The sequence below is a fragment of the Quercus robur genome, chromosome 5, assembly GCF_932294415.1.
Source record: "Quercus robur chromosome 5, dhQueRobu3.1, whole genome shotgun sequence".
Taxonomy (NCBI): Eukaryota; Viridiplantae; Streptophyta; class Magnoliopsida; order Fagales; family Fagaceae; genus Quercus; species Quercus robur.
Genome location: NC_065538.1, coordinates 33,847,138 through 33,868,795, shown reverse-complemented (window position 1 = coordinate 33,868,795; position 21,658 = coordinate 33,847,138). Strand labels below are relative to the sequence as shown.

General features: G+C 38.5%; 1 protein-coding gene across 1 annotated transcript; it reads right to left on the bottom strand.

Moving 5' to 3' along the window:
• Positions 1–20,412: 20,412 nt before the first annotated feature.
• LOC126728132 (uncharacterized) lies at positions 20,413–21,255 on the bottom strand. Its single transcript, XM_050434002.1, has one exon. It carries the CDS (start codon positions 21,253–21,255, stop codon positions 20,413–20,415), a length of 843 nt encoding a protein of 280 aa, XP_050289959.1.
• Between the last annotated feature and the right edge of the window lie 403 nt (positions 21,256–21,658).

Sequence of the window (21,658 nt, the reverse complement as noted above, 5' to 3'; positions counted from 1 at the left end):
TCTTGCAAACTGTATTTTTTTCATATGTCATCTAGGCTTACAAACTGCATTTTATGCTTTTGCAACTGTTCCTTACTTTCTTGCAAACTTTCATCTCACAAATTGTATCTGTGTGCTTTATCTTGCCAAATATCATCTTGCAAACTATCATCTTGGAAACTATATTGTGCTCTTTTATTTACAACAATTGGCCTTGAACTATGGCCTCATCGCTTGTGGTGCAAATGTGGACCTATAGAACTTCCCCTCAATCCGAACTCATCTCAACAACCTATCCTCTAAAGATGTAAGTAAAATTCTTCTTTGCTAGTTTTCATTGCATGTTTAACATGTTTTCTCTCTAACCATGAGTGCTTTTTACAAATCACTTGGGGACCTAGGGTGGGTGTTCCTCCCATTGCTAACCCTAGTTTGGAGGCAACTGCCATTATCTCTTTTGTGGCCACCCAACCCTTGGAAGGTTTTGGTATAAGGGTTCTTTACTTGGCTAAGACAGCTTCTTGTCAACTAGCAAGTGCAGACACGCCTCAAATTCTGATGGATCCTCCTCTATTCATGCTTGCCCCACTCTTGATGACTGATGCCGAGTATCAGTTGTGGAGGAATGGCATCCCTTATTCCAAACAGCTCATGGGCGACCTTGACTATAAGGAGTTCAACAAGACTCGCCTCATGCCCTCCTTTCCTATCGAAGTATGTATCCTCTCTCTTTCATCTTTCTTTTCTCTTTATCTTGCACATGTTGCTTGTGATGATGCTCAAATGTGATAATTATGTCAGGATACAACTGGTCCTATCGCGGGTGGCCCCGTTGACCCTCCCCACTTGCCTTGGTCAGTCTACACCTATAGTCCTAATGGCTTTGCTTGGGAGCGTCCTGTGGGACGTAACCCGAATGTCATAGGTTATCCCTTCCCTCCGAGTATACAAGCAGTGAGTTCTCTTTATCCTTATCCTCCTTCCCTTTCTTTCTTCCCTTCTGTCTCTCTCTTCTCTTTCTCTTCTTCTTCTTTTTTGCATCCCTTGAGTTTGTCTTAACACTATCTTCTTTCAAATCTAGCCTACCATGGCAGAGCACGAGGAGCTTATCTGGCTTGCTGGGAACCTCAAGTTGGAGGTGATTGAGTATTCTAGGCAAATCTAAGGGCCTGAGGGGTATACACACTAGGGTGATGATGATGATGGTGGTGGTGGTGGTGGTGATGATCCTAAGACAACTCCAAGCTATCGGCCGAGGAAAAGACACTACCGATGATGACGCTGCATTTCAAACACACAAACACTGACATACACATACAGAACATTGCTTTTATTTTAGGACATGTACTTATTTTACAACTCATGGGAAATTTGGATATTTATCCATATTGCTTTTCCTTTTCTTTTTCTCTTTGATGCGTGAAAATCTAAGCTTAAACCTACCTTAGGTAATCCTTTAGGCCATAGAGGTCATAAGAAAAGCCTTGGTAAGGAAATCACACTCCAAATAGGAAAGGGAATTTGAAACCCTAATGAACCTGGGCACGCATAGCGCGCACGTACGTAGGCGTTAACCATGCGTATGCAATTAGGACCATGCGCAGACAGAAAAACCCTAGCCATGCGCAGACAGAAAAACCCTAGCCAACTTCTTTCACTATAAAATAGTTGTAGGAGGCTTCCAAACCTTAAAATGTGGTTTAATCCCAAGAAAAATTCTGTAAGATCCCCAATGGCAAAACTCACTCATTTGGAGGTCTCGATGTGGATTAACAAGCTTAATCTCAACTTCAAAGATGCTCCCATCCTCTTGGTCTTTCTTGTATTTTTTTCTTCCATCAAATCAAAGTGAATGAGCCTCTTCTGCGTACTACCACTGAATTTTGGATCCCTACCCAGAATGTTTTTCAATTCAATGGTGTGATATTATGACCCACTCTTGAAAAATTTGGTGCAATCATGGGTGAGCACAACTTCGATGCTATCATTCTTCCTACTCTCGAGGAAGATCTTTCTAACCTAGCTCATCAACTCTTAGGGGTTCCTCTACCTATGGCCAAGAGATGGTGTAAATCCAACAAATTGAATGCCTTCATGGTTTTCAAGTATTTCTCTAAGATGGATGTCCCTTCGACTAGGGCAAAGTGTTCTCAGCATCCTAACACCTTTTGCCTTTGTATTCTTGTAAGATTCTTCTTGGTGCATGAAACACCTCGTGTGGATTTTGGAATTCTTCATGTGGTTAAGAATCTAAAGAGCAAGAGTCCAATAGCCATCATCTTAGCTGAACCCTTCAATGGTTTGGATGTTGTTCGTGAGGAAGCAACATTCTTTACTGGGAGTCCCCTTCTTCTTCAAGTATGGTCCCTAATTTTTGCCTAGGTTCTCAACCTAAAGGGATTCCTCTAATTATTGCATGGATCACCTTTTGGTTTTCAACCCATCGAGGCTTTTTATATTGTCTTTGAATATTTCTCTCTCTTTTTCCTTTTCTTTCTATCTCTTATTTTGTTCACTCAACACTCATGCTTTCTTTTTCTCTCCCTCAGATATGGCTATACAAGAAGCTTAAATTGCTTTATCCTCCCATTGTTTCTCCTAGTCATTATAAACCAAAGCACTACCATGATCACAAGCTCAAAGATAAAGAGATGGATCCCACCAAGCTTATTGAGCTCTTGAAGCATCTTACTTCTTTAGATGTCCAATGGGTGGTAGAATGGTGGCACATCAAGGCCATATCTAGTTGTGGTTTTAACGAAAACTGTGTACCTTTGGTTTGGCTTCGCTGCTGCTCTTACTATCCTACATGTCGCATTGCGCGGCAATTCAGTGAGCGTCAAGGGGTTCTTTGTGGTAATGGTTCTTTTCATACCTTAGCATTCACTGAGAGAATCTTGGGCAGAATTCATGAGACTTGGCCGCAAAGGGCAATGAATATGGACATTCATTTTCCTCAGTTTCTTCATCCAACTTTGGGATTCAAGGATTGGTTGTCCACTGATATAAGAGCGGTCCATACGGAAGAAAATGATCATAAGAAGTCCAACAAAAGGAAAAGGATTGAGTGACTACCTTGACATGCCCCAAATTTTACTTTTCTGCACTTTATGATTCTATGTCATTTCATTTAAGTTAATAAAGGATTGGAATGTTCCAAATCTCCTATTAAAACAATTTATCATCTCTTAATTTAAGCAATAAAAATCTATCATTTTATTATCTTTGCTTATTGTCCTTATTTTTGTTTTCTTTTTCTTTTTCTTTTCTCTTTTCTACACCATGTAATTTTTGCCTATGACATCCTTGTGGGAATTTTTGCCATGCCCATGGTCTTTTCCCCTACTTTTTGCCTAGATTGTTCTTTTGGGTTTTCAACCTAGCAGTGTTTCATTGCCCTAAATTTTGCCTAAGCCGCCCCTTCAGGTTTTCAACCTAGCAGGCTTTTCCTTTTCTTTTTCTTTTTTCTTTCTCAAATGTTATATTTCCAGAGCCTATCCAAGTTGATTGGCTAAAGCATCTCTTCTCCATCTAAATCTATAATTCTTGTAACATCTCCTAACATGATCTTTTTGATAACAAAAGGCCTAGACCATCTTGGCTTCATCTTTCCTCTTGGATCAGAAGTTTCATCACTAAGCACTTTTAAGACTAGATCTCCCTCCTTAAGGTCTCTAGGTTTCACCTTCTTGTTAAATGCTCTAGCAATCCTCTTTTGGTAACCCTGTGCATGGTATTGGGCATTCATCCTCTTTTCATCAATCAAGGCTAACTATTCATATCTTTCTCTCATCCAATCATTTTCCAAGACTTTGCTCTCCACCAGCACGCTTGAAGACTATATCTCAACCTCAATTGGATGCACTACTTCACTCTCATAAACCAAAGAGTAAAGGGTTGCCCCAGTTGATGCGTAGATAGAAGTTCTATAACCTCATAAAGCGAAAGGAAGCTTCTTGGCCCAATCCTTGTATGTCACTACCGTCTTGGCTAAGATGATTTTGATATTCTTGTTGGTTGCTTCTTTGGCCCTATTAGTCTGTGGTCGATATGGTGAAGACTTGTGATGCTCAATATTGTACAACTCCATGATCCTTCGAACCTCCCCCTCAAAGTAGGAACCATTGTCAGAAATAATCTCTTACAGTACTTTGAACTGGCAAATGATGTTGTTCTCTATGAATCGAGCCACATGTTTGGCCTTCAATATGGAATAAGAAGCTGTGTCTACACACTTGGTGAAGTAATCAATTGCAATTAGGATGTACTCATGCCCATTTGAGGCTTTAGGAACTATTCTTCCAATCACATCTATGCCCTATACTAATAAGGACCATAGAGAGATCATACTGCATAGCTCACTATGTGGCACATAGTTCAAGTTAGAATGGGTTTGGCAATCATGGCAACTCTTCACAAAGTCCATGCAATCAGTTTCCATCGTATTCCAATAGTACCCTATTGGGTTAAGATAGATTGACCCCGGTTAATTAATTTAATTACCCAAGTTGATTAATTAGGTCAAATTACATGCAAATCATGGAGGCACCAACAAATCACCAAATAACTAATACGCAACGGAAAATAAATTAACACAGTGATTTGTTGACAAATGGAGAAAACCTTTCACAAGGTAAAAACCCCACCGGGTGAATTTAAGGTCACCACTCCCAAGAATCCACTAGTCAATAATCAAATGGTTACAGGTATGAGGAATCTTACCACTACCCTGGCCTATCCCAATATACCAACCTATAGTTGAACCTTTAATCCAATACCCAATTGGACTTGCTCTTGTAGTAGTCTTCTTTCCTTTGTTGCACAAATCTCCAATCTGTGACTAGATCCTTTGCACAGATCCTAGTACGTGATTAACTCCAGCAACTTAAATGATTGTCGTTAGCTGCAAAATTCTTCACTTTATCAATAATGAAGATCAGGAAGTACTTGGTTACAAAACCCTAAGGCATACAAATGTAGTAGTTTCACATAGAGTATATAAGTTCTAGGTCTCTATTTTCGTACTTGATGACTTTTAAAATAAGTCTTATATATGACTAAGGTTGTGAAAAAAGAAACCCTAATCATCCAAGTCATCATAGGCCGAATTACAGATCTGAAAATTCTGAAATCATAGATCTCGATAGATCGAACTTGTGTCAAGCTTCTCCATTAAACTTCGATAGCAGCATCTATCAAGCTTCTGTCAAGACTTAATGAAACAGCCTTTCTTTACTTGTTTCTTGGATCAACCTTCATGTCTTTAATGATACTACTTGATATGTTTGAACAACATACTTTTTGATATATTAAACCCAACTTATGGCCAAAATGGGGATATACCCCTTTCGCTGAAACTTTCCAGCAAAATGCCCCATATCTGAAACTATTTAGGGATATGCCCCTATTTTAAACTCGATTTTCTAAAAATCGAGTTTCAATGAAGAACTCTATTTGGAAAAAATCGAGTTATAGTCAATCAAACTTCCAAAAAAAAAAAAAAATCCTGCATGGAACTTGAGTTCCATGCAGGATTTTTCAAACAACTCGATTTTCGGCAAATCAAGTTTTTAATTGAAATTCGATTTTCTAAAAATTAAGTTTCAAAATAGGGGCATATCCCTAAATAGTTTCAGACAGGGGGCATTTTGCTGGTAAGTTTCGGCGAAAGAGGTATTTTGCCATTTTGTCTCCCAACTTAGATCTACCCAAATACAAGTAAAGTGCATTTTGTCAAAGGATTAGCCAATTACATAGAAAATATGATCCTAACATACCCCATCATCAAGATCTTCTTTGCCAACATCCTCCCATTCATGTAAGGACCACAAATTCCTCGATGGATTTCTTTCATGACTCTCTCGACTTCTTCTTTCTTTAAACAATGAAGGTGTATCTCATCATAGGACCTCCTATAAAGTTGGCCTCCACAGAGAATGTATTGTATTGCCATCATTGTTGTGAAATTTTAAAGTATTCACAAGTATACGAACCATACCGAAGTATAGTTTGACAAGAACAAGGTCAAATCCACAGGGACTTGTATGAACTTAAGAAAATTAATTAAACCTTAACCAAATTAATTGTAATCTAGTTTGATAAAAATTGGTTGTTTTGAAATTAAATAAACTAAATAAGAAATTGATCTAAGCAAATATATTATATAAAGCAATAAAAAGACGTAAACAATCTAGAGAAAGGAATTCCAGTTTTGGAATCTGCCTTGTTAGTCATATCAGCATATATTTATGATCATTAATTTTTCCCAATCACTATATGATAATCTAGAAATTAATCTTGCTATCATGGAAAATATTATCATTAAAACTTGTGTTTAAAAATCTAAAGCATGCTCTTCTTCTCTTCTTAGGTATAGAATCAAATCATCAATTGTATCCATAGCCAAACAAATCACAAAAGATATCCAATTTAAAATCAAACAATTATAAAACCAAGCATTCATATCTAGAATCCTATCTTAGTCAATGAATGTGAAGCAAGGACAATTTAAATCATTTAAGAACAACTGTTGTAGGAAAAATCGAATCACAACACTGATAATCCTTAACAAGGTTTCATCCTCAACCTTAATTGAAAATTTAGCTAATCATAGTAATTGTCAAAAGACACAAAAACAAAATACTAAGCATTAAACTTGACAAATAAAATAAAGCTAGAGTGAAAGAGATAAGTCACCGTGCTAGAGAAAAGCAGGAAGCCACATGTGGCACTGCCTCTTGCTCCTGTTTCCTCTTTTTTGCTCCAGCCCTCGCCATCCTCTTATTTTTCTGATTTGCTCTTATTTTTATATCCCAGATGAACGCCGACTAAAGCACTTAAAAGAGAGAAGCCGAAGTAGCCTCTACAGACTATAGCTCACTTTTTGGTGTTTCGGTGAAGGCCCATTGCATTACTAGCCATCTCAACAAATCCAAATTAAATACTTGGTGGGCTTCTTATATTCTTTCTTTATGCCTTACACCATTCTTTGCTTTATTCTTCTTTTAATTCGTATAGGGCTGGATTTAAGTTGGCTTGAGTCAATTGACCCAGCCTAAGCATTCAACTTTATTATAAATTGTTCTAGCATGGTCACGTCAATAACTTCTTTCTTTTCTTTGTCTTCCACTTCTGATTAGGCTTTATTCACATCTTGAAGATCTTCAAGTCTAATTTGGGTTCAGCCCACCTGAATTAGAATCTATTATTTTGTCTCAAATAAAGTCCACTAGCATGTAAAGCCTTTATAACCTACAAAACATAGATAGATTATAGTCAGTCACAAATTAACATAAAAATTAGGTTAAATATGCAAATATGAGGGTACTTTATTGTATATATTTCATGCACATCAATCATCCAGACTGAACGACACTCCTTACTGGCTCCATTAGGATAAATTCCTAATTCTAGAAACTTCATGATGTCGTAATACCAAGGGACTCCGTCCTCTTCTATGGCCAAGGTTGACAAATCTCCTTTTTCTTTGTGTACCGACTGATAACTTTGCTCGATTTCTAAGGGTCATGTCCATACTCCATCAGGTATTTCAAGGTGGCCAAGGCATTTGTAACTAGTTTTGAGCTCTAGGGATGATAGTGTATTTGATTCTGTTAAAGGTTTTTGCCAACCCCTCTAAGTATTGTTGGTAAGGCTTTAAGTGTTCCTTTTTCACCTTCTATAACTTTTGTGCATGTGCTATGACCAAAGTCGAATCTCCAAAGACTTCAGCTTCCTTTACCCCTAGCTCTCATAGGGCTCCCATTCCAATAATACAAGCCTCATATTCTGCCACATTGTTGGTTGCTTCAAAGTTCAACTTGACGGCCAAAGGTACATGAGATTCATCAGGGGTGATTAAGAGTACCCTTATCCCATTTCCATATTGGTTCACAGCTCCATCGAAATACATTTTCCGTGCCCCTAGTTCAATATCTAAAATGTCCTCAACTGGGAAATCTTCTCTACCACTTTCTCCTTCTATAGGATTCTCAACACAAAAGTCTGGCACGGCACTTCCCTTGATGGTCTTTCTAGCCACATATTTCAAATCAAATATTGCCAATAGGATAAACCATCTTGATAACCTTCCATTCAATGCAGGCTTCTTGAATAAGTATTTCAACGAGTCCATCCTAACAACTACCCATACTTGAAATGGTAGGATGACTTGTCTCAATTTCTATACGGCCCACACAAGAGCAAATCATGACTTCTTTATAGGTGTGTATCTAGTCTCATAGTTGTGGAACCTCTTGCTCAAGTAACATACAACTCTTTCATTCTTATCACCATCTTCTTGTGCTAACATGCTCCCTACTGCATCCTCTATGATTGAGAGATAGAGGAGCAAAGTATTCCCAGGTTCTGGAGGTACCAAGATAGGCGAGTGGAGAAGATACTCTTTGATAAGCTCAAAAGCTTTCTGACATTCGTCATTCCATGTATGGGGTTCATTCTTCCTCAAAAGTTTGAAGATGGGTTCACAAGTGGAGGTGAGTTTGGCGATGAATCAACTAATGTTTTGCAATCCGCCTAAGAATCCCCTTATCTCCTTTTCACTTTTAGGTGGTGGCATGTCCAATATGGCTTTGATCTTCGATGGGTCAACTTCTATCCTCCTATCACTTACTAGGAAGCCTAGTAATTTTCACACAGTTACCGCAAAAGTACACTTCTGTGGGTTCAACCTCAGTCTATACTCCTTAATCCTCTCGAAGAACTTCCTCAAATTAGTGATGTGACTTTCTCTATTCTTGGACTTCATAACCATGTCATCAACATATACCTCCATCTCGTTGTGCATCATGTCATGCAACAAGTCTAAGGCCATCCTTTGATAGGTTGCTCCTGCGTTCTTGAGCTCAAATGGCATCACCGTGTAACAATAGATCCCCCATTCAGTGGTAAAAGTAGTCTTGGTCATGTCTATAGAGCCATTTTGATTTGGTTATATCCTAAGAAACCGTCCATGAGAGACATCAAGGCACTACCAGCAGTGTTATCTACCGAGACATCTATGTGAGGTAAAGGGAAGTCATCCTTAGGGTAGGCTTTGTTTAGGTCTCTAAAGTCCACACACATCCTTACTTTCCCATCCTTCTTAGGTATAGGCACAACATTGGCTATCCATTTGGCTTAGTGTACGGGTTTGATGAACCCTAATTTCAACTGCTTGGTGACTTCCTCTTTGATCTTAAGAAGTCATTCAGTTCTCATGCGTTTCAATTTTTGCTTGATGGGCACCATGTGAGAATGGTATCAATGTGATGCTGTGTTATATCAAGATCAATACCAAGCATATCTTCATAAGACCATCCAAGCACTTCTTGGAATTCAGTGATGAGTTCTTTGAGATCTTTTCTTTCTTGTTCATTCAGAGTTGAGCCAATTTTAATTAAGCGTGGATTCTCATCATTGCCCAAATTAAGAGTTTCAAAAGTTGGTTCTATAGGTTCAATTTTCCTTTCCAATTGTTATTAATTTCATTTTGAAAATCATTAGAATTATTTAAGTGCAAAATTTCAATATTATGAGACACATCAAAATAAGCCAAATCAAAATTCATCTTATTAAAAATATTGAAAAGAACATTGGAACTTGCATTACAAGACATCTTTCCCATGCTATTAGAAAACCCAACCCAAGTCCAATTGCTAAGTTGCCCATTGGTAGGCATGATGAATTTTGTCTTTCCTACCTTTAGGTGCCTTTGACATCTTCTTCACCTTCTCCCTCAAACAGAGTCTTTAGCTCCACAGACCAATCCTTTTTTTCCCATGGCTTCCATACGCACAATGCCTTGAATAACTCATCAAGGTCTTCTTCTTGGTCGAAAAAGGTACAATTTTCCTCTCCACATGACCAATCAAGCTCAATATCAGTGTAGTAATATGTGGCTAAACTTGTCATCATCTTCATCTTCGTCCTCGTCTTGGGCCAAGACAAAGTACCATTCAGCGTCGAGAGTTGGGGCAGTGTCTTGTTCAATCAAAATGCGAGCAAGGACGACTTAGGTTGTTCCAACCGTCGAGGCCCAATCTAGCCAATCATGATCTTCCTAAGATCCCGCGTTTCTTATTTCAGAAAAGTCATTGACATGAGCCCTTGTGAAGGTCCATGGCCCAAGAATATGCTTCAGTACCAGGAAAAGCAAACAAACCATTCCTTCAATCATCACATGGTTAACCTCCTCTTGAGTCATGTGATCAGACATCGTGCCACGTAGGAAATCTGGAAGAAGCCATCAAAAGTATGAAGGAATGTCCCCTAACAAAAGCTTCTTTTATTTAGATGTTCTTAAAAAGTCTTTAAGTCCATTTTAATGAAGGCCCAATTACAAAATCACTCATTTTCCTCTCATGAACCTTGCCCCTTGTTTCATATGGGCTTGGTTCATTTATAATAAAGCTCTCATCTTACGCTCATGGACTTTCATTAGAATGTGCTTAGAGATTTTCAACCTGTTGACTCAGACATGGGCCAACAATGTATTCATCACCTTTGGGCTCTTCCTTTCTCATATTCATTATCATCATTCTTTTTGAAGTAACCTTCTAGCTAGAATATATTGTGGCCTTCCACTCAAAACCCATGAATCTCTCATCATTTTGAGCCTTTGCATGCAACAAGGAGGGCCAAGATTAGGGAGATTCATACTGACTTTGTAGGATCTTGGATGCTAGGTCCATAGCATATTTGTTACCTTAGGCCCCATACTTTCTTTCTCAAGAGGCCTTTGATTTTGGGCTTATGATAGCAAATAAGCTATGATCCTATGAACCTTTCAAGTTAAAACATAACTTTTTATTTTGGGATAAGCCTCTTATATATGAGAACTCTTTTTCTTTTCATCCCATTGCTTTAGGGTATACCATAACTTTTGGACCCATCCTTTCAAATTTTACATCTTTTATTTGTCCCTTAGAATAAGGTGAACACAACATATATGGTTGAACAAACAAGAGATATAAAGGGTACCCTCTTTAGATAGGATCTAAGATCTCTCGAAGTGTGAGTAAGCTCCTTAAAGTTAAAGGTATAAATCAATAGGTCACTCACAACTAGATGGGTCATAATTCCAACCTTAGGCCTAAATGGACTGTAATGGATTGATGGCAAACTCTTAATGTACTCAAAGTCCATTATAGGCAATGGCATGAATTGTGAGTTAGTGGGATGAATTTCGGAAAATTTTGGCCCGAACGGAGCCTCCACTTTCCCACTCATCACTAACCATGGAAAGAGGACAAAAGAACCAAGTGAAAGTGTGTACAAACAATATTAAACTAGCCTTTATCAAGATTAAGAAATGGAACACATTGGAATCAAAATCTCTATCCCCAACGGGGTCACCATTATGGGTGCAAGCACCCGCGACGATGCATTTAAGGTTTCCCCAAGTCCATGGGAAGTACGCCTTGGCCTAAGGTGGACCATGTCAGAAGGTGTAAATGGAGTTGCCACCTAGTTGAAGTTTAGTAACCATAAATATAATGCCCTTTGTGAAAGGACTGATCTTTACCAGAGCATTTGTTCGAAGTTTAGGTATGGGGATGGGAAGGTGTTAGGCACCCAACCCCACCCGACACATGGGTCAGCTTCCATTCATTGTGTTTCAAGTCTTAATCTCATTAAAGGCACATTTAACACGTTATTCTAACTCACACACACACTAACATGCATCTAAAGCAATTAACATGGCATAATCATCCCCAAACCTAGCATTTTTCTATCATGGCATATAAGCACATATCTCAAAGGGTAGAAACATCACAAGGTAGATCAGGATAAGCATGTTATAGCATCTAAACATCAAAGCATGGGATTCAATCAAGCACAACATGTTCATCACCCATATCATATTCACCAACTAAATGCATGTTCATGTGATAATGCATGGCTTACCTCACTTACCTGACTGCATCACAACACCTATGCATCAATGCATGATCATATTCAAATGCATGTTCATGGTATTTAAACAAATTAAAACCCTAATAAGCATAAAAGAGATAAAACAAAGTAAAGCAAAACAAAACAAGGTAAACATATGTATACAAGTATGAAAACTAGATTAAACAGAGGCTAAACATGTAGATAAAACAAAGGAAAAACCAACAGAAGGTGAATTAGAGTTTTTGGGCAATAGTATGCGTGCGCATTCATAGGGCATGTGTACGCAACTCATCTATATACGTACACATACTACGAGTATGTGTACGCATGCAAGTAGCATGTGCATGTATACATACCCTAAGAACCCTAGCCCAGAAACTACAAAACAGAAACACAAAAACAAAGGATTTAACAAGCTAACATGCTCAAAATAAAAACACAAAACAAACCTAAACTAAACAAACATATTAAAGCAAACAAAACACATATATAAACATAAGATCATAAGAAAAGTAAAGAAAAGCGAAGAACCAAAGTTAGAAACTTTACCTCAACACTAGAATTTTCTAGAGCTTGATTTTGACCATTCGCCTCAGTCAATCTATTCACAATCGAATCAAAGATGAGTTAGTAAACTTAGAACTCAAAAATCAAGACCAAAAAAGGTCCCATTCAAACAAAATTTGACTTTAGGGTGTTTGTGAAAAATTCCCTCTTTAATTCACTATTTTCTAGTGAATCTTATGTGTTTTACCACTGGAATTCGTCCTCTTTGAAAAAGTACCTTTTATGGCTATATACAGTTGAAAAATAGGGATTTGGGTTTGCTGCTAAACGATATGAGATCCGTTCTAAACCTAGTTTAAATGCAGAAAACTTATCTTACATAGTTTCTGGATCCCTAGCATGTGCACAAATGCATGTATTTGCATACGCATGCTTCATGCATGCATACGTAGAGCTTGAGCATGCGTGCGCATACACATGTATGCATATACATGCCCTAGGGTTTTGTGGTCTTTATTTTCCAAAAATAGTTTATTCAATCCAAAAATAAGTTATATTTTCCATAAGCACTTTTCTCAAGTCAATTTTCATCTAATTGGGTCCTAAATCAATCTTGGGCTTTGGAATTCTAACATCATTGGAAAACGGGGGCCTAAGTCGTAAGGGGTTCAAATTATGGTGTCTACAAGGTGAGTTATGGAAGCTAAATAGAGCAAGGCTCATGTGGGTAAAGTGTCAAATTTCAAACCACATATAAGTAACTTAAGTTCGGGCCAAACCATAGGTGGGTAAGTTGTAATTTGCTCTAATTTTAAATATAAGTTTAAATTGAAGTTAAATTTAAACCAAAAGATCTTGATATGAGTTGTCAAGATCAATAGTGGAGTAATTTAAACTTAGTGGTTGAGAATTTCAAGTACCACTCATCTAACAGTTGTTTTATCTTTACTGGTATTTAAATACTCTTATAGCAGTCAGATAAATAATCACTAAGAGTGAGTATTGTGAGAACAAAAAAAAACATATATATATATATATATATACATATGTTTTCTTTAAGGTTCATTTGGTTGAGAAGATGGAAAAGTTCAAGAATAGAAAATTATGGAAGGATGGAAAAATTGAAAGATAGAAAAGATTTAGTTTTCCCTCGTTTGTGTTTGGTTGGAGGAGTAGAAAAGTTGAGAGATTGACAACTTTTTTGTTTGGTTGAGAAGAAAAATGAGAGGATAGAAAATGAAGTTGATATAAATTTACAATTACGTCCTTATTAAATAAAACAAAAAAATAACACATTTTTTTATCAAAAAATTTTGTACAAGCACTTCACTTTTTTTTTTTTTTTAATTAAAAAGGAAAATGACAAAAGGATACAAAAATAATGAGAAAAAAAGAGAGGAAGAAACAAATAAAAATAACAACAACAAAAAAGACAAAAATGTGAGATGAGCACCCAAAAAAAAACCCAATACCAAAACCAACAGTATAAATAAGAAGAAATGGAAAAAATTTATCCAAAAATAATAATAAAATAAAATAGAAACAGAAAAACAAAAAGAATAAATAGACAAAAATTTGTCAGATGGGTGGGAAAGAGCAATTTCATCCAACACACACTTTTCCCCTTTTCATTGTCTCCCCGTTTTGGGAAGATTGAGTTTTGGTAGGCATAAGGAGAAAACAGCTGGTCCCACCATTTTTCTCTCCCCTTCCCCTTCCTAACCAAACACCCTTTCCACTCATTTTCTCTCATATTTTTCACTCCTCTTTTTCTATCCTCTCCAAAATCCACCCAACCATTGGCGGTGCATGCAAAACTATTCTGCTAAGGGATTTTAATTATTTATTATACTATGATTTCTCTCAACCAATGTTGGTCACTCTTGCTGTTGTTGCGTTGTCCCCCCGTGGGTGAGTTCTACCCCTATCTATACACAAATTCTTGGGTGAGTTCTACCTTAGCTTTGTTTAAGCTTTTATGGTATATTAATTTACAGCCACCCCTTTTCCCGCTAACTATCTTCTTTTCTTTTGGCACATTCTTTGACAAAAGAGACTTCAATTGCTTTCCCCACTCGGTAAATATGCTATCTATTATGCAAACTTTCAAATTTCAGTAGCCATCATTTTCTGATGAGGATTCCAAAGGGTTGATTGATGGAGAACGGTTATCCTATTCAACTAAGGTTCAACCTTAAAATTTTCTAAGCATGTACCTTATGGTCCACTATATTTTCTATACTCTTGGTTAAAGCACTTCCCAGCAAGGCTTTTTCCCAATAGGATCACAGCAAAATAACTAGAACCAAAGACTCCCTCCCCTCCACCAAGCCATAGCTCCCAAACTTAGTAAGTCCTCCTCTCCCGCTAGGTTTGGGATACAGCAGAGCAAAACCCATTCCTCCTTTCACACAGCTCAATATCCAAAATGGACTTGGTTTAGGTCCAGTACATCCCGTGCACTAGACCCGATCAAATAATGACACGTGTCCAAAAGTGGACACATATCATCATCTCAACAGGTCCAATACTACTGAACACTAGACCTAACCCTAACCCATCCAAAATTCAGGTATTGCATTTAATACTCTTGTACTCCCTCATGTCTTGCAGCTCTCCCTCTTTTTTCTTTTCTTTTTTCCCTTTTCCTTTTCCTTTTCCATAGGAATGTTGAATGTTTGAGGACTTTACTGTTCTTATACACAACGCCTGTGACTCTTTGGGCTTATTTGAAATTCATGGACAATCCTGCAGGAGCTTTTCTTAGTGGGCTTCCTCTTTTTCAATGTGTTTTGAGTCTCTCGTGGGTCTGCTTTTCCTCTTTTCTTATGGGCTACGCGGTGAGAATTGTTTCCTTCGTTTTTTTCTTGACCAGGCCTCTGTTAATTTTCTTATCTTTGCGTATTCCGCAGCGAGTCCTCCTCCTTTTTGATCACTAGGCCGATTCTTTGCTCCCGTTCCCTGCTCTTTTAGGCTTTTACAACTGGGCTTGGGGTTTTGTTGGCTGGCCCATAATGTTAAAAAATGGGTACCAACAACCCATGTCTGCATTATAGACTACGTCTTTACCAATCAAAATTAATCTTTTGTAAAATAATGTTCCAAGCACTGTTCTGCACTTGGAAAACACCAATTTACCCTTAATTGCATTATGACTGCGTCTGCATGTGATGTGAATTTACATGCCAATGGTCAATTATGGAACCCACGTAATTACCAAAGTAATTTTAGATTCCAGATTCCAGAAACTAAACAGAAAAGTGGTTGTTATTTTTTTTTTTTTTTTTTTTTCTTAAAGAAATATCAATTGTGGTTTGGCGGTGTTAGAATTGGTATTGGTTTCTTTTTCTTTTCTTTTTCTTTGTTTAACTCTTTTATGTAGGGTGTCCTTGCTGAAATAAAATTGGAGGTTGGGTGTTGACACAAATTGATTGATATTTGAGAAGTGTTATATTCCATAACATTTTCACAACAAATTTTAGATAGTAAATTGTTATTAATTCTTTTTTTCTTTTTTCTTTTTTTGAAGCCGGAACCAACCAATTTTCATTAATTTAGAGCATTAGCATCCAAATACAAAGCATCCACCACTAGTGGGGGATCCTCCTCCAACCAAATAATATCATCATCAATTAATCTAGCCAAAGCATGAGCAACACTATTAGCAGTGCGCCTAACACAATTAATCGAGATGGATCTAAAGCCTGCAGTCAAACACCAAATATTCTCATAAATTAATCCAAGCCATGAAAGATTTGGTTGAGCCTGGGAAACTGTCTGCATCACCACCACACTATCACCTTCCAAAATAATCTCCATGAAACCAGCATCTATAGCAAACTCGAGGGCTTTACGACATGCCAACACTTCCATCTCTTCACTATCCCTTACAACACTGCCCTTCGCAGCAAGAGTAGCCATTACTTCACCCTTTTCATTTCTAATCACAGCCCCATAGCCCGAAGCAGCTCCCTCATCAAAGCAAGCACCATCAAAATTCAGTTTGAACAAATTTCCCTGCGGAGGCTGCCATATCTGTTGCGGTGGAGACAGAATTGGAACTGATTCACTCAACTAGTCTTGTGCTTCTGTATACTCTCTCAAATACTCCAATGCTCGCTGAGATGACCTTAAAGGATGCTGGAATACACCCTCATGCATGGCTGTATTGTGCTGAGTCCATATCTGCCAACAAAGTGACCCAAAACAGATCCCATTCCTCCCCTGAAAGCTTCGACATTAAACCTATAACCAACTACAAAAAATCAACCTGCTCAGTACCTGATTTTTGAAGTTGATGTAAACTCCCAGCCTAAACATCCTATGCCACCCCACAGCCCCATAGCACATGTAAGACCGATTCAACCTCATTCTGACATACACAGCATCATGCCTCCTCCACTACCCTTTTACGTGCCAAATTTCCCTATGTAGGCAGAATATTCAAACATGCACGCCATGAAAAAATTTTAACCTTGTTAGGAACATTAGCCTGCCAGATATGTGACCAAAGTGCCCCATTCGTTCTTTGCATCGATGTCTCCCCAAGGTTGCTCTCTTCCATCCGTAGCTGCTTTGCCACGTAATACCCTGACTTCACTGTATAATTTCCCTTCTTTGAACAAGACCACACCATCACATCTTGCACCACCTGCCTGCTCAAAGGAACTTGGAGAATAGCTTCGCAATTAAATGGATGGAACATGGCAGTGATACGTTCTTTGTCCCACTGGTGATTTGACCAATCAATTAAATTTGACCCTCCACTCCCAAATCTCCTCCTCCGGTTGAAAAAGAATTTTTTTTTTGTTGGTTGATTAGGCAACCAGCAATCCTTTAAAACCCGAATAGAAGCCCCATTACCCACTCTCCAATAGCATCCTTTCTTCAAAATTGGTTGAGCCGCTATCAAACTCTTCCAAACATAAGAACTATTTTGACAATCCTTCGCCTCAAGGAAATCACAACTTGAAAAATATTTTGCTTTGAAACAACTATACAAAAGAGAGTTTTTATCCTGCAATAACCGCCAACCCTGTTTTGCTAGCATAGTTAAATTAAATGATCGTAGATCTCTGAAACCCACTCCATCCTCTTTCTTTGACAATGTTAAAAAACTCCAATTTTTCCAGTGTATTTTTCCCTCCTCCCCAATTTGTCCGCACCAAAATCTAGCACACATAGCGTCCAACTTATCACATAATTTCCTAAGTAGCTAAAAAACCCCCCATTGAATACATAGGAATGGATTGAGCCACTGCTTTTATGAGAACCTCCTTGCTAGCCCGAGAGAGCAACTTCCCCCTCCAACCTTGCATCTTTTTCCAAACCCGTTCCTTAATGAAAGCAAAAGTATCATATTTCCTTCTTCCTATCAAAGTAGGCAGCCCCAGGTAAGCATCAAACTTCTCCACTTCCTTTACCTTTAATTTGTCAATTATCCATGCTTTTTGTTCCACAGACACATTACTAGTTGTCAGGGACGTTTTTACGACAAGGGCCGAAAATGCGAAAACGGCCCAAATCTCCCCTTGGGTTCTTTAGAAGTGTTTGTTTATGGAGAATCAAGCCCAAAATTCACAACGTATAAAAAACAAAGGCTAATGGTGCTTTGACAAGAGAGAATCAAAATGCTAACAACAAAAATGCAGAAAAAGCATAGAAACATAACAGATCTGAAACTTCAACCCACAGTCACACAGAAGAAGAAATTGAGGAAAGTCGTGAGGAAGAGAGGGAAGGTTCCCCTGTACCCATATTCCCACCCCAAAGGTTCAGAATTGTGAGAATGTCTCTTGGCTCAGTGGGTTTTTGCTCTCAAGTTTCAACTCTATAGGGAAAACGTGGTTTAACAGGTCTGAAACTTCGACCCGCAATCACACAGAAGAGGAAATTGAGGGAGGTCATGAGGAAAAGAGGGAAGGTTCCCCTATACCCATATTTCCACCTCCAAGTTTCGGAATTGTGAGATTGTTGACTGGCTGAATGGACTTTTGCTCTGAAGTTTCAGGTCTCTAGCTAGAACATGGCTCCCTCTTCTTATGAGCTGAAGAAAAAGTTTTATATAGAGTTTGGGGTGTTGCTCTTGACTGGTTTTTAAGTAGTGGAAGAAGCTTTTATCCCCTATGATACCAATTTGGTGTTTTGGCTTGGGTTGCTTTTGTTTAGGGAAGAGTTTGGTAAGCTTTTTACATAATTTTGGAAATAGAGGTGGTTTGCTCTAATCGGTTGCCTTTGGTCAGAAATTTCAGGCCATTGGGAGGCTCACCTAAGTGAGGTCTAGCAAATGGAGTTGGCCAATGGGAGCCAAATATGTTTTAAAGGTAAAAGTGGCTTAGAGTAGAAACTTTAGGCCACAGTCACCCAGAGCATTAAAACTATTTTGGGGTGGAAATTTTGGATACAAAACCTATTCCATGAGCTTGAGGTGCTACCAGTGTCCCTTGCCCACTTGGTAGCATGCATGGGCTAGGTTCATGCAAAAGATCCGAAAGGAACCGACCCATACTCTCCAAACCACACTTCCTCAATTTACCCCATATTGTCATATGGGCTTGGGCCATGCTTAAAAGAATAAATAAAATATAATACATGAATTGAGTCCATAGGGAAGTCGAGCTTGGTTGAATCGGGCTTGTACGAAATGTGTCACGAAAATGGGTATCAACACTAATGAAATAGGCAGAAGACTTCTCCAGATTTATGCATTGGCCCAAAGTTTCAGCATATAGCTATAAAGTATCAGAAACAACCTGCACTTCATTTTTATTAGCATGACAAAAAAATCAAAGAATCATCAGCAAAGAGCAGATTAGTTATAGATGGGGCACTTCTACATACAGCCACTCCATGCAACCTCCCTTCAAATTTGGCCTTAGCAAGGAGCAACGTAAATCCTTCAACACATATCAAAAACAAGTAAGGGGACAAAGGATCACCTTGTCGTATACCCCTAGTAGGCACAATATTCCCATACGCTTTACCATTAATTCAGACTAAAAAGGAGGGTGTAGAGACACAACTCATAACCCTATCCACCCAAACCTCTAAAAACCCCAGATTAATTATCATGCCTTTAAGAAATCCTCATTCCACCCTATCATAGGCCTTATTGACATCTAATTTAAGAGCTAAAGCCCCCTTTTTCCCCTTTTTCTAATATGCATGGCATGCAAAGTCTTATAGGCTACTAACACCTTATCAGTAATAAGGCGTCCAAGTACAAAAGCACTTTGAGTAGGAGAAATTATCTGTGGCAATATCAACTTCAGCCTATTCGCCAAAACTTTTGAGATAATTTTATATATCACATTACATAGACTAATAGGTCTAAAATCTGCCATTTTTTCCGGTTTCTTTACTTTAGGAATCAAAACAATATGAGTATAATTAATATCTGGCACCATATGACCAGTATGGAAAAAAATCTAACACAGCATCAGCCACCTCATTACCAATAATATGCCAAAAATTTTTATAAAAAAGTGCATTCATACCATCGGGTCCAGGAGCCTTTGTTGGTCCCATATGGAACAACGCTGCTTTCACTTCTTCACTGCTATACGGCCTGGACAGCACCTCCAACATATCATCAGTTATTTTTCTGTTAACTATATTAAGGCATTCCTCCATTCTGTCATAAGTACTTGCTTTAAAAATATTCATGATATATTCTGATGCCACCTCCGCCACTTCATCCACTTCCTCCACCCATACCCCATTAGCATTCTTGATTCCCTCAATAAAGTTCCTTCGCCTTCGTTGGGACGCCTTGGAATGAAAAAATGTAGTATTTCTGTCCCCATACTTTAACCATGACACTTGAGACCTCTAACGCCAAAAAATCTCTTGCTTAAGCATTAAATCATTCAACTGTTTACTCACATCAAGAAATTCACTTCTGCTATCTTCGATCATCTCTTCTGCATTCAACACTTCCAGTTTCTTTTGTATTCTTTTAATTTCCTTCGTTTCAGGTTTAGTCTTTAAAGAACCCCACGCATTCAAATCAACCCCACAACCTTGGATTCAGTCCATAACACTCCTCAAACTTGGACTGCCCTGCCCACCATTTGTCCACGCCTCATGCACAACTTCCTCACAATCATCCCATAACAACCAACTCTCCTCAAACTTAAAACCACCAGCCCCCCTTCCCCTAAGCCGCTTATCATTCATAGTTCTTAACATAATAGGAATACGATCAGAAGCATGGCTGAACAAGTGAGACGCCGAACTAGCAGGGAACTTTTCAATCCAATCTTTGTCAGCAACAGCTCTATCTAAACATTGTTTTGTGTGGGCTGATCCTGGCCGTTGGTTTGTCCAAGTAAATTTATGCCCAATAAAACCCAAATCTATCAATTCACAATTCTCCAAAGCAACTCGAAAATCCTCCATCTGATTATGATAAGGTGCACTGACACTTTGTTTTTCTGATTCATGAAGTATGACATTGAAATCCCCAATACAACACCATGGACCCTCAACAAAAGACTTTAAATGAGATAAAAGTGCCCACAGCTTCCGTTTTTCATTTGCCTCTAGCCATCCATAAAACCCTGTGAGATACCACACAAAACCATCCTTCTCCACAACCTTAGCCATAATATGGTTATCACTAAAATTAATAACATCTAAAGTCACCTCCTCCTTCCAAAGCAAAGCCAACCCTCCACCCGAATTAGGCTTTTTCACTATTAATTTATTTTTAAAAGGTACATCACCACAATGCTTCTCAAATCCACTTCGATCCAACCTTGTTTCCATTAAGAAGCAAACATCAGGAGCTTGTTCCCTCACTAATTTGTGAAGGTTTTGAACTATCCAAAGGTTCCCAAGCCCTTGGCAGTTCCAACTTAACAGCCTCATTGCTCTCGGCAAGGGTGTTGCAACACCCCCACCGCTTCAGTCATGATTAAGTCCTCACAAACCTTCCCTTTTTTCCCAATATTCTTGTCTGCCTCTGCCTCCCCATTAACTCCCATAGTCAGGTTATTTCTTTTTCCCAAAATGGATTTAGCTCCCTCTTTTAATACTCCCACAAGCCCAAACTCCATCCGAACTAGTCTGGTCCATGTAGAGGGCTTTCTAATTTTATTCGACCCAACCCCAACATTACTGATTTGCACATGCTCTGCATGAATTATTGGCGCCACCTCAGACCTATAGTGTAGGCATGGTTTCTACCCTCCCAACATCAAGGAACCAAAATCTCCACCTCCCTTATCCATGCCTCCACTCCCTTGATTCTTGGCTGTGTTCCCGCTGTCAG